Consider the following 12,999-nt stretch of genomic DNA (forward strand, 5'->3'; position numbering starts at 1 on the left):
CGAGGAAGGTCTCGCATTCGCGAAGTGTACCTGGAGGCTGATGAGAATTTTTTCTTTGCGTTCGCAAAGAGGGGCCCGCGTTCGCGAATGTTTGGGCAGTGGATGCATCACGAACACGAGAAGGGTGACGCATTCGTGAAGAAGAGAGGAGGCAGCTGGGGACCACATGCAATTGGTCTACGCATTCGCGGAGGGGAGGCTGCGTTCGCGAAGTGAGGGGTCACCGAAACATCGCGTTCGCGTGTGATTGAACGCGTTTGCATAGAAAGGTTTTTGGTTAGAAGCATAGTTGTGCTTTGCGAACGTGAGGATTCTTCCGTGTTCGCGATGAAGGCTTATCTTGGCAGAATATAAGTTTCGAAAATGAGGGTTTTGAGTTCATAACACAAAATTGATTTGGGAGCTCGATAGAAGGCGATTTTTTGAGAGCTTTTCGCGTGGGTGTTTGGGGAAAGTAATTCCTATCTAGTTTTGATTAATTTTCATTATTATGTCTTTGATTCCATCATTAAATTTGTGATTTGGGGTGGGAAATTGGGGAAAATGAAGAAGAGTTCTTAGGCTAGATTTTGAGGTTTTGAATGGGATTTTGATATCGGATTTGAGTAATTTTTGTATGGTTGAACTCGTGGTTGAATGGGTGTTTGTATTTTGTGACCTTTGTCGGATTTCGAGACGTGGGCCCGGAGTCTATACACACCACCACTGAGCGCAGGTACCTACTGAGTGCGAGTGTCGAGTGTTGAGTGCCGAGTGCCGAGCGACTGAGAGAAATGGGTGACTGTGAGGAATGAGTGATTGTGAGGTTGGAGTGAATAGGAGGACTGAGTGACTGTTGCTCTGAGAGGCTGCATTTGGTTTCATTGTTATTGCACTTAGCTGCCATATATCACTGCTTTGGAAATTCTGAGAGATATTACATTCGGTTTTACTTGAACTTGACATGTATAAACTGATTTGACTTAAATTTCCGGACTTGAAAGCATGCCTGCTTTCCTTTGTTGAGACTACTGAAATTTAACCATAATTATGTAGTTCGTCACTATCTTCAACTCTTTATTTAGTATTGTTACTTACTGATTTGGTTGTACTCAAGCTACATCCTGCACTTCGTGTGCAAATCCAGGTGTTTCCGGACACGGTGGGTGTTGATTTCTTTGCATAATTGATTTTCTGGGAGATTCCAAGGTAGTTGCCCGGCGTTCCCAGACCTTGTTTCTCTTTCCCTAGAGTTCCTTTTTGTTGTATTTAGTTTCGGACTATCATAGACAGTGTATTCCATACTTATGATATTTAGATGCTCATATACTTTGTGACATCCCGATTTGGGAGTTGTTTTTCCGCATTGTGTTTTGGGATTTTCTATCCTGTTTATGAGAAATTTTATTATTTAAACTACTTTGAGTTCATTTTGTTAAAAGTGTTGGAGTTATCTCGTAAATGTCGTGACATATACAATCGGTACAGCACGAAGCTGCGAATAGAAGAAGATACAGTTGCCAAGGGTTAACGAAAGACCAGGTTCGAGATGCTCAAAATTAGAGAGAAGGTCAAGTAAAAATAAGTACGAGCCATACATAGGACCCGCGGGGAAAGATTCTCGATCTAAATAAGAGAATGCACGATTTGATTCATGATCCGGCCAAAAAGACGCGAGTTCTTCATCTAGGTTCAAAAAGGAGCAGGATGACCGAAGCAATGACACTGGTACTCAAGCAAGAATAGGGGATTATAGCTTTAACATTAGCACCTCTAAAGTGGTGGCCGTTCTAAGAGGGATGGGAGATAAGGTGCAATGGCCGAAAGAAATGAGATCAGATCTAAATAGAAGGAATCCAAATTTCTGGTGCGTGTTTCATAATGATCATGGCCACAGAACAGCAGATTGTAGGCTTCTACAAGGAGGGGTCGAACATTTACTGAACAAGGTTCTCTTACTGATCTGTTCAGTGAGAAAGGGAGACAATCATACATGAAGAACATACAAGAACCCCCAAAGCCTCCATCACCAAAGAGAACAGTCAACATCACAACTGGAGGAGATAAGGTCAACGGAGTAACATACACAGCTGCGAAAAAGACATCAAAAGTTACTGTCACTCACGGAAAGCGAGTTTGACAAGTCTTGGATGGTGACAATATAACATTTGACGATGATGATGCAGACGGCTTGATGATTTCTCACAGTGATGCACTGGTAATATCTTTACTTGTACATGATACTAATGTAAAACGAGTTTTGATTGACCCAGGTAGCTCAGTAAACATTATTATACTGAGGGTGGTAAATGAAATGCAAGCTAATGATAAGCTCATACCAAAGGCATGATCTTTATCTGGATTTGATAATTCAAGCATTGTTATGAAAGGGGAAGTTATACTGGCCACATTTGCAGAAGGAGTCATCAAAGATACTAAATTCCAAGTAATAGACGCGAACATGGCCTATAATATAATCTTGTTAAGACCATGGATTCATGATATGGATATTGTCCCGGTCATGTTGCATCAAGTTATCAAATTCCCTTCACAGTGGGGAATCCGGCAAATCCGCGAAGATCAACAGGCTTCACGAAGTATTAATTCAGTGGTGATTGTAAATACAACAACCATCGATGCGGCTATGAAATAGCAATTAAGAGTTCAGTTTGAGGACACTATTGTTCATACCTCAAGTGCAAACACGCAAGGGCAGACTAATGTCAACTCAAGACCTGATGTGATTCAAGAGCCATAGAAAAATGAGTTCATCAAAACAACCACGGAGGAGCTCGAAGCTGTAATACTATTTGTCTACTGGCCAGACAGAAATGTTTACATTGGAGCAAATTTAATCCTAGAAATGAAAGGTAAGTCAATGGAATTTTTACGTGCTAACGCAGATTGCTTTGCTTGGTAGCATTCTGATATGACATGTATACCACTAGAGGTGATGACTCATAAGCTAAATGAGGATCCTTTACACCCATCTGTCAAGCAAAAGAAAAGGAAGCAAGGGGAATTCAAAAATCAAGTGATCCGGGATGAGTAAGAGAAACATTTTAAAATTGGTTTAATACGAGAGGTAAAGTACACTGATTGGTTAGCTAATACTGTTTTGATTTCAAAAAAAAAAGAATGGAAAATGGTGAGTATGTATAAATTATACTAATTAAAATAAGGCTTGTCTTAAAGATTCATTTCCTTTTACCGCATATAGATCAATTAATTGATTCTACTGCAGGTCATGAGCTCTTAAGTTTTTTAGATGCATATTCTGGTTATAACCAGATAAAAATGGACCCTCTAGATTAGGAGAAAACTTCGTTTATCACAGACAGGGGGACTTACTACTACAAAGTCATGCCATTTGGCTTGAAAAACACTGGAGCCATATGTCAGAAATTGGTGACCAAAATATTTCAAGAACACCTGGGAAAAACTATGGAAGTCTACATAGACGATATATTGGTCAAGTCAACACAGGCGGGGGATCATTTTCAACATTTGTGTGAGACCTTTGAAATTCTCCGCAAATATAATATGAAGTTAAACCTAAAAAAGTGCACTTTTGGCGTGGCTTCAGGTAAGTTTTTAGGTTTTCTTGTTTCTAACCGGGGTATTAAAGTAAATCCCCCACAGATAAAAACTATTGAGGAAATACCAGATATACTCACGAGCAAGAAAGAAGTGCAAAGTTTAACAAGCAGAATAGCAGCTCTGGGAAGGTTTATATCAAGGTCGTCGGAAAAAAGTTTTAAATTCTTTTCAGTGTTGAAAAAGCAAAATAGTTTGAGTGGACTGACGAGTGTTAACAAGCTCTGAAGAACTTAAAGACGTATCTGTCAAATCCACCTCTGTTAGCAAAACCAAAAGACGGAGAGAGGTTGCTTATTTACCTCACTGTGACAAAAGTAGCGGTAAGTGCGGTACTGGTACGTGAAAATAAAGGTAAACAATCTCCAATTTACTATGTTAGTAAGTCTTTACTAGATGCTGAGACACGGTATCCTCACCTAGAAAACATGTTTTAGCTTTAATTATAGCATCGAGAAAGTTACAACCTTACTTTCGGTGTCATCCTATTTTTGTTATAACTGCTTTCCCACTAGGGAACATATTGCATAAACAGGAATTATCAGGTAGATTAGCTAAATGAGCAATAGAACTCAGTGAATATGATATTATACATCAGCCTAGAACCAGAATAAAACCACGGGTATTAGCAGATTTTAGTCTGAACCTAGTTCCTGAAGGAGAAAAAGAGCTACAAGTATTTACCGGAGCTAATCCGGGAACTTGGACCTTATTTAATAACGGTTCCTCAAATGTTAAAGGAGAAAGTTTGGGTATCGTTCTAATTCCACCCTCGAAAGAAGTCATAAGACCGGCAATAAAATGCTACCCAATTACTAACAATGAGTCAGAGTATGAAGCAGTGATTGCATGTTTGAAACTAGCACAAGAACTTGGTAGTTAACAAATTGTGATCAAAAGTGACTCACAACTAGTAGTCAATCCAATGCAGGGGACTTACGTGGCAAGAGAGACACGAATGCAGCAATACCTCGAAAAGGTACGAGAATTGCTTAGACAATTACAGACATGGAAAGCTGTGCAAATACCAGGGAGGAAAATGTAGAAGCAGACACGTTGGCAAATCTCGCGTCTGTCGCTGATGCAACAAACGCAGAAAATGTTGTTGTGGCACATTTGTTTCATTCAGCTCTCGACCAAACCAAGAGTGAGCTAAATTTCAATAATTTAACTTGGGATTGGAGAAACAAATTTGCTAACTTTTTGCAGTATGACATTTTTCCCGAGGATAAGAACAAACCCCAATTGTTACGGTTGAAAGTTGTTCAGTACTGCTTAATTCGTGAAAATTTATATTGCAAAATTTTTGGTGGACCTTTAGCATGGTGCCTTGTACCATCACAAACGGAATATGTAATGAGAGAAGTACATGAAGGGTATTGCGGCAATCATGTCGGGGGAAGATTGTTGGTGAAGACATTAATAAGAGAAAGGTACGATTCTTGTTAATTTTAACGGATTATTTCTCAAAATGGGTAGAAGTAGGTGCCTTTAAATAGGTGCGAGAAAAGGAAGTTACGAATTTCATTTGGAGAAATAATATATGTCGATTTGGAGTTCCAAAGGAGATCATCTGTGATAATGGCCCACAATGAATGGGTGCCAAAGTCACTGATTTCTTCCAAAGTTGGCAAATTAAATGAATCACTTCTGCACCATATCACCCAGTGGCTAACGAGCAAGCTGAGTCGACAAATAGGGTTATCATCAACAACTTAAAAAAGTAATTGGAAAAGTCAAAAGGCAAATTGCCAAAAGTACTACCATGGGTGCTATGGGCTTACCGAACAATGACGAAAACTAGTACAGGCGAAATTCCATTTTCACTTGTGTACGGATCGGAAGCTTTAGTTCTGGTAGAGATAGGCGAACTAAGCACGAGGTACACACATATCTCTGAAGCAACAAATGACGAAGAGTTACGAGTAAATTTGGATTTGATAGAAGAAAGGAGTAAGCAACACTAATTCGATTGGCAGCCCAAAAGCAGATGATTGAACGATACTATAACAGAAAGGCCAACTTGAGGTACTTCAAGATGGGGACGTCTTCCTCAAAAAGTGTTCCGATCAACAAAAGCGGCAAACGTTGGAAAGTTGAGTCCAAATTGGGAAGGCTCGTATAAGGCTAGAGGCATTGCTGGTATGAGAGCATACGAGTTGGAAACTATGGATAGCAAGGTGTTACCATCGCATTGGAATGCAGTCCATTTGAAGAAGTATTACTTATAAATGAAGTTAGTACCCACGGATAGGTATCACGCAAGTTCAACTTAATTTTGTTCATTTGAATTTTACTAACCATTTTAGATGATAGGCAAAAAGTTGGCCCGTACCAAATGATGATATTAGACCCGAATGACACGTGAAATACTGAATTATTCCTGCTCTAGGTTACAAATTTCTGATGGAAAAAGGGTTATCCAATCATCATCTGAAAGATTATCTCCAAGTCTCGTATTTATTTTCCTATTTCAGCAAAAAGGACTAAAAGAATAGAGTTGATCCAGTGTTCGGGATTTCATGCTTCAATGCTCCAATACTGGGAGGGACTTTGCATATAGAAGGTTACACAAGGAAGAAGATGTATACCAAGTGCATAGTTTAGCCTGAATCAAAACCTTGAAGAACTAATTTCGAAAATTTTCAAAGGTGTTCAAACTCGCAAAAAAATGCAAGATATTCCCACGAGTTTCTAGGCTAAGGCCATAAATTTAGTCATGGGAGGATATACCTAAACTTGTAAACATGCTACAATTAAAGCAGTTACGATAATGATGTACAAACAGTTATGAAAATGGCCTACAAACTTACTTATTTGAAAGTTCAAAAAACAAAACTTCCTCAAATTACTTCTTGTTTCATAGTCATCTTCATCAATGTTGTTAATATAAAATGGCCCTCTTTTATAAAATCTCGTGCATATTGAAGTCATGGTCTACTAAAGCATTTTAAGTGCCAGAATAAGCTCAAAAAGTCAAAGAGCAAAAAGCATAATTTGCAGCAAAAACAAAAAGATATTTATATCATTACCCCAAAAGTAGGGGCAGTAAATCTTCCAAAAATTATCTAGAAACACAAGAGAATTCCAGCAAAAATAAAAATAAAAAGCAAACACTTTTAACAAAAAGTCAGGAAGGGAAGAACTAGGGAGCATCATCCACGGGAGAAGAAGGAATAACTTGAGAAGAAGAGGGTTGAACATCGGCTTCACCAGGAGTAAGCCCATCACCATCACCTTTGGAACCTTCGTCCTCGGGTGTAGAGAAGCTTTGACGCTGCTGAGTCTGTTCAATCGTTTATCTAACCTTTGTAATCTCAGCATTAAGGTCAAAACCTTTATGGCTAGCTTCAATTAAAGTCTCTAAGCAAGTGTTCAGAAAAAGCCCAGCTAATATCATGTGTTGACTTATCTTCAAGGGCTTTGTAATCCTTCTCCCACTGCTCGATCTCAACTTTAAACTCCTCTTTTTCTGCTTCCGAGGCTTCATAAGCTGCGTTCAAAGGAGTAAGAGAACTCTCAAGGAACTGAATCTTATATGTGGAGGCACGGAGGTCTTTTTGAGTAAGCATTTGTACAAGATCATCCGCATATACCTATTTTTGATTAAGGAGAGATCTTTCAAACTCCTTATCTCCTCAGTAGTCTTGGAATGTTGATCAGAGAAGGAAGATTCCAATATGTCCTTATCTTTCTCAACTTGATTGGAGGAAGCTTTTAAAACAGCTAGTTCAGCAGACACCATCCTCAGTTGTAGTTCCAAAGCTCCTTTCTCCTTAGCAAGAACGTCTTTCTCAAGTTGAAGGCCTTCAAATTGTTCTTTCCAATTGTCAGCCTCAGTGCGCAACTCAACTACTGTTGATCAGTCCAAGAAATCCTTTTTATAAGCTCTGTACCTGTCAAATTGATCTACAAAAAGACAAAAGAAGAGGAGTTATGAATAAGAAAAGAAGGAAAGGACAAGTTAAGATATACCTTAAGAGAAGAGTGAAAGATGTCATTCATCAAGGTCAAAGAACTGTGACCTTCCAACGTTTTTCTATCCACGGGCCCTAGCAACGATTTTAGCCACACATAAACTTGTCCAGATTTTCTGAACAAATTTCCACCATCGAGGACTTCAATCAAAAACAATTTCATACACCCTCTGCCGCTAGAAGGCCCAGCTTCTTCATGAGGGGCAGCAGCGGGTGCAACCACTAAGGTAACTGTAGGCAAAGAAACAAGGGGGATTAACAATAGGAGTAACTGGCAACATTAGAAGAGAGGCAAGCGGCGGCTCTTTGAATACATGCCCGAGTCCTTCTTCACCCTCAAAGCCAAGAGCAAATAACCTTTCAACAGGGCTTGAGGGAGGTTTGTCAAAGTTACCAATATCTTTATTAGAGATATCCAAAAGGATATTCTCTGGCTCGTCAATGAGACTGAAAGGAATTGAACTTGAAGGGGGATCTTGAGAGACACGGGTTTCATCATCCGAAACCACGCGCCTTCTGACTCGCGGTTTCCTCACTAAGGAACCTCCTTCGGTATCCTCTTCATCATCAGACCCGTGGGCTTCGGCAGTTTTCCTCTTGGAGGAAGATATGCTCAAAATTTGCTCTTGTGCGGAGCTTATAGAAAGCCTCACTGAGGGAACAGATGAGGGGTAGATGCCACGAATGGCAAAGCCTAACAGAAAAAGGAAGGAAAAAGTTATATACGATAAAAGAGAGAGGAAAACAAGCAAAGAGGGAAGAAACCCCGGGAATAAAAAGGTACCGTGAGTCTTCACTTTCCATCCAAATCTATGAGAAATTTCCAAGATCTTTTATCCATTGGGAGTAGCAGTCAACATGTTTTCTACCCAAGTACGGAAGATAGGAATTTCTTCAAAAACTTCCATGGTTGCTGGAAAATTGAATACACGATCATGTAAAGAAATTCAAGACATCAAAGAAAGAAAAAGAAAGAAATACTTATGTTCAAAGTTTCATTTTTCAAGAAAAGATATGTTTTCATTACCTACTAATCAACTAGTGGGGGCAGCAACAAATCGGACATACCATCCATGATCACGGTCATCCTCGGGGCTGACAAAAACTATTTTACCTTAGCCACAAGAGAAAAGACACCTTCACGAAACAATTTTGGAGAATAAAGGTGAAGTAAGTGACGTAAGATAAAAAGAGCGGAAACCAAATCCGATAAGTAGCAAAGGCAAGCAACTACCCTCCACACAATGGGATCGATTTTACCGAGGCAAACATTGAAGTAGCGATAGAACTCAATAATCACTGGGTCAATGGGAGTTTTAAACCCTAAAGTGAAAGGATAGTGTAAACAAAAGAAAAGCCAGAATGGTAAGAAGTGATTCTTTGATTGGCACCAGGAATCAAAACTAGGAAATTTGGTTTCCAATGGCATTCACGTCGAACTAAAGAAAGAAGTACTGGAGTGATCAAACTTGGGTAGTGTTCAGCAGGGTTAAGGGAAGCTATAGAAGAAACTTACTTTTTCATGGCTTCACAATCTGACACGAAAGAAAACTCTTGAGGAACAATCTCAGAAACTGTAGGCTCACGCATGGGTTTGTTTTGATCCCTATCCTTAGAAGAAGATGTAGGAGTTAAAGGGGCTTTAGACCTAGAAGAAAATAGTTTGATAGAACTACTTTGGGGAGTAGAACTGCGAGTAGATAATGAACGAAGACTGGAGTCTACCATCTCTCCTACTCCTAGTAGGGGCAGTAGAAGGAGCAAGTTCATCAATCATCATAACTTTACGAGGTCTGGTATAGAGGAAGACATATTTGATAAAGAAAATGCGTAAGAAAGATGAAGGAGTACAAGGAAAAGTTAGGGAGATGAATGCAAAGTAGAGGGAAGATATTTTCAAAACTCAAGCAATAACGAAGTATTTATAAGGAGAAGCAACCGTCATTAAAGTTGATCATTATGAACTGTCATACTGGAACCATCACTCCGTGACTGATGCAGACGTAGAAAAGCCCTAAAAAGCGCTGAAAAATGCAGAACCAATCAAGGTAAGGCACGTGTCTTGGATATTAAAAGGACGTGACGTATGTTGCATCGGTTACGAAAAAGGCATTATGATACTCGAGAAACGGCGGCAAAGAATTCCCTCCGTAAATACTTACCACTTTCCAAATATTCAAAAAGTGGGGGGACTATCTATATTGGTGGAAAAAAGGCATGACATGTGGACTATCATCAAGGTGATAGGGCATGACACGTGGACCATCAACAAAGTGACAGGTGTCATTTCTAATTAGATAGGGTAAAGAATTCAAGAAGGCACGGGAGAAACACCCCCGGGTTTTCTCTAGGAAAGGAACCGGCTCTGACAGTTGGGAAAGAAGAAATAGGAACGGAATGTAGAAAGACCATTAAAGAAGGAAGATGCACGAATATGTTATAAATAAGGAAGGAAAATCGACATTAATCGTGGTTACGTGAAATCATTAGTGATAAATGCTTCTGTTACAGTTATATATGATAACGGGTAATCAAGGCAATTAATGCCATTAACAAGACCGAATTAAGTAAGAAAGTTATTACAATTGTGTACTCCTATATAAGAGCCTAGTCTTCATTTGTAATAACATCTGATTATTTTTGAAATATATGCATTTATTCTTTACTTTATTCATAAGGTTTTAACCGCAATTCTGGGAGTGATTATCAATTTATTTCAAATTTTCTTTCCTTGTCTATTATGTCCTTTGTTTGTCTTATTCTTTAAACTATTGAAAAAGTGAAGTAAATTTTGGTTATCAGTACCCCGATTTCTTCCTGTTAATGACTTTGACCGAGAAACCTATTTTTGGGTAACACTTTGAGGCTCATGACTGTCGTTGATGGGTTAGATTTTCATATATTAGTTTGATAAACTTTCGTTAGCTATTTTATATATGATTTTAATATAAGACCTTATTCGTACTTGGTTTGCTTAAATAATCTTATTAGCATGTATAGTCGAATTACGAGGCTTATTTAGCGGATAAGGTAAGTTGAACGCCATCACGTCCCACCCAACTTCGTGCTGATATTCCCGACCCAAACAACTTTTTATTTGATCACAACTTTTTTACAACTCTTGTCCCACACTTATTCTACTTAGCTAGGCACATTTACATTGAGGCATCTTTCGGATCGAGGAGTCCTTTTACACTTATTAGTGTACTTTTTAAAGCTTATTCCTTGTTCACTCTATTGCTTCAGCTATTTTTTTTAAAAAATCATATTCAAAATGAGAAAAATTGAAGTTAACTAAGATACCAAAGTAAATTAAATAGTGAAAAAGGATTCAAAATCCATAACTATAATCTTCTCTAGTAGGTGAAGGAATATCTTCTGGATCTCTTTTGGGCCTTACCCACCTACCATAAGAATTACACTCTAACCCCTTGTTGGCCAATTGATACCAACAAGTAGGAATTCTTAACTCATCTACAAGCATATCACATTCCTTATTCACTAATGCCACATCCCTTTTAGCATTAGACCTAAAAGTTGAACTTGTACTAACAAAACCATCTACTAAATGAAGATATGTCTCAAGCATATGAAACCCTATGAAATTAAATCCCCTTTTAAGATAAGGTGATGACCTAACATCAAGCTTCAATTCTGCTCCAACATGTGTGTAAATCCACTCCAATGTCCCTGTAAAATCATCAAATTTTTGTAAACTTTCATTAAAAACAATTCCGGGCATTCTAGGGACTAAATCTTGTTTTACTGTAACGCGTAAAGTTTTGACTCCCATCTGGTAAATCTCGTCTCGAAATGCAATATTTCCAACTCTTGGGGCTGCAAATGAAATAACACTAATTGGAATTCTTGGAAATTTTGCTGCTGATTCATAAGCATTTAGGAGAGCTAGTGCACCCCCTAAGCTATGTCCTGTTATTGTGAGGCTAATTTCTTCACCTTTGCTTTTGTAAAAATCCACCAATATTTTCAATTCTTTCATGACTTGTTCTGATGCACTTGATTTGTTATACCTAGTTGAATCACTCTTAGATGTGTAAATACTAAGAAAACCATGTTCCACTTTTGAGTCCATATGCCCAATTGGCTCTAATTTCCTCTGCATATTTTCATACCATTCTGAAGGTGTCACTGTCCCTCTCCATGCCACAACAATGTCTCTCCTCCCAATTCGTCGCGATTCTTCGTCATCACTCACAGCAACAAAACCAATCCAATTTGAATCTTTGCTCCATGTGTATGTCAATTTTGATCTTTCAAGCCATTGTGGCATATCTATATGTGACATTGCATAGATGTACTTAGTAACTTTATAGCCACTTTTGCTAAGGCCTAACTTGTCAAACAACTTATGACTATTATACATGCAACTTCCACAATACTCTGAGAACGCATCGAAATCTAATGCATCATAAGTTGCTTGAGCAAATTCGCCATATTTAACAATTTCTCGACGAAGCAATGGGTGGAGTGGATCAAGAAGACCTTCCCATTCTTGAACACCATGAATGTCACGCCATCGATCGGATATGTCCTCCTTAGGTGACATGGTAGGTGTGTTAGCCTTGTCTTCAATGTTCAAAGTGTTCCAATTTGAATAAGTACTATGATTATTGATCTTTTGGTATGGTTTTTGAATGTTTAAAAGGTTTGATAATGTTTCACCTAGTCTATTTGATTTCTTTGAGGTTTTTCTTTGAGTTTCAATTGAACCATCTTTGTAGGCATAGACCATGGAAAGTCTATTGTTGTGTAATTGGTGGCTAAGTTGGTGGAGATGGGTGGTATGGAGGTGGTGAATTGCTTTCATGGTGGTTTGAAAATTTTGACAAGATCTAAAAATAGAATTGTGATTCAATTGGGGTTGAAATTTTATGTGATATTTATCAAGTGGGGTGGTCGGAAATTAAAAAAAAAAAAGATTTCAATATTCAAAAGGGAGCAGCCATTTTTTTGAGTGTTTGACTCGTGACTTATATCAATTGGTCAGCCGTAATATTAATATCACGTTTTAGGTAAGAAAGGATTGGGTTTGAGAAACATCCCATGAAGAATCCATATAGCAGGACTTAATTCAATGAATAATTTTACAACTGATATATTTATTTTATACTTCTTCTTTTTATTAATTTTTATATTAAACTCGAGGATTAGGGAAGGAGAAGAGAAAGTGCACGAGACTCCCACAGTGTGCTAGACAATTAAGTCTTAGTAGTGCATTTCTATAAGCAGATTCATAGAATACTAGTTACTTGCTTTAAAACATAAAACTAAAAAGACAATATTTAGTCCAAGTTTTTTTCTTAATTAAGATAATTCAAGTACCATAACAAAAAGAAAAAAACAAGAACAATGTATTGGATGTTAAGTGAATTATATTAATCCATAAAATGTTTTGTACAAAAGCAATTATTGATTTATTTACTTT

General features: G+C 38.1%; 1 protein-coding gene across 1 annotated transcript; it reads right to left on the bottom strand.

Moving 5' to 3' along the window:
- Nucleotides 1-10,861: 10,861 nt before the first annotated feature.
- Nucleotides 10,862-12,450, bottom strand: LOC109240089 (phospholipase A1-Igamma1, chloroplastic). The gene has a single exon (XM_019406710.1). It carries the CDS (start codon nt 12,379-12,381, stop codon nt 10,885-10,887), a length of 1,497 nt encoding a protein of 498 aa, XP_019262255.1. The 5' UTR covers nt 12,382-12,450; the 3' UTR covers nt 10,862-10,884.
- Nucleotides 12,451-12,999: the final 549 nt, after the last annotated feature.

This window comes from Nicotiana attenuata, unplaced genomic scaffold (genome assembly GCF_001879085.1).
Source record: "Nicotiana attenuata strain UT unplaced genomic scaffold, NIATTr2, whole genome shotgun sequence".
In the NCBI taxonomy this organism is placed as follows: domain Eukaryota; kingdom Viridiplantae; phylum Streptophyta; class Magnoliopsida; order Solanales; family Solanaceae; genus Nicotiana; species Nicotiana attenuata.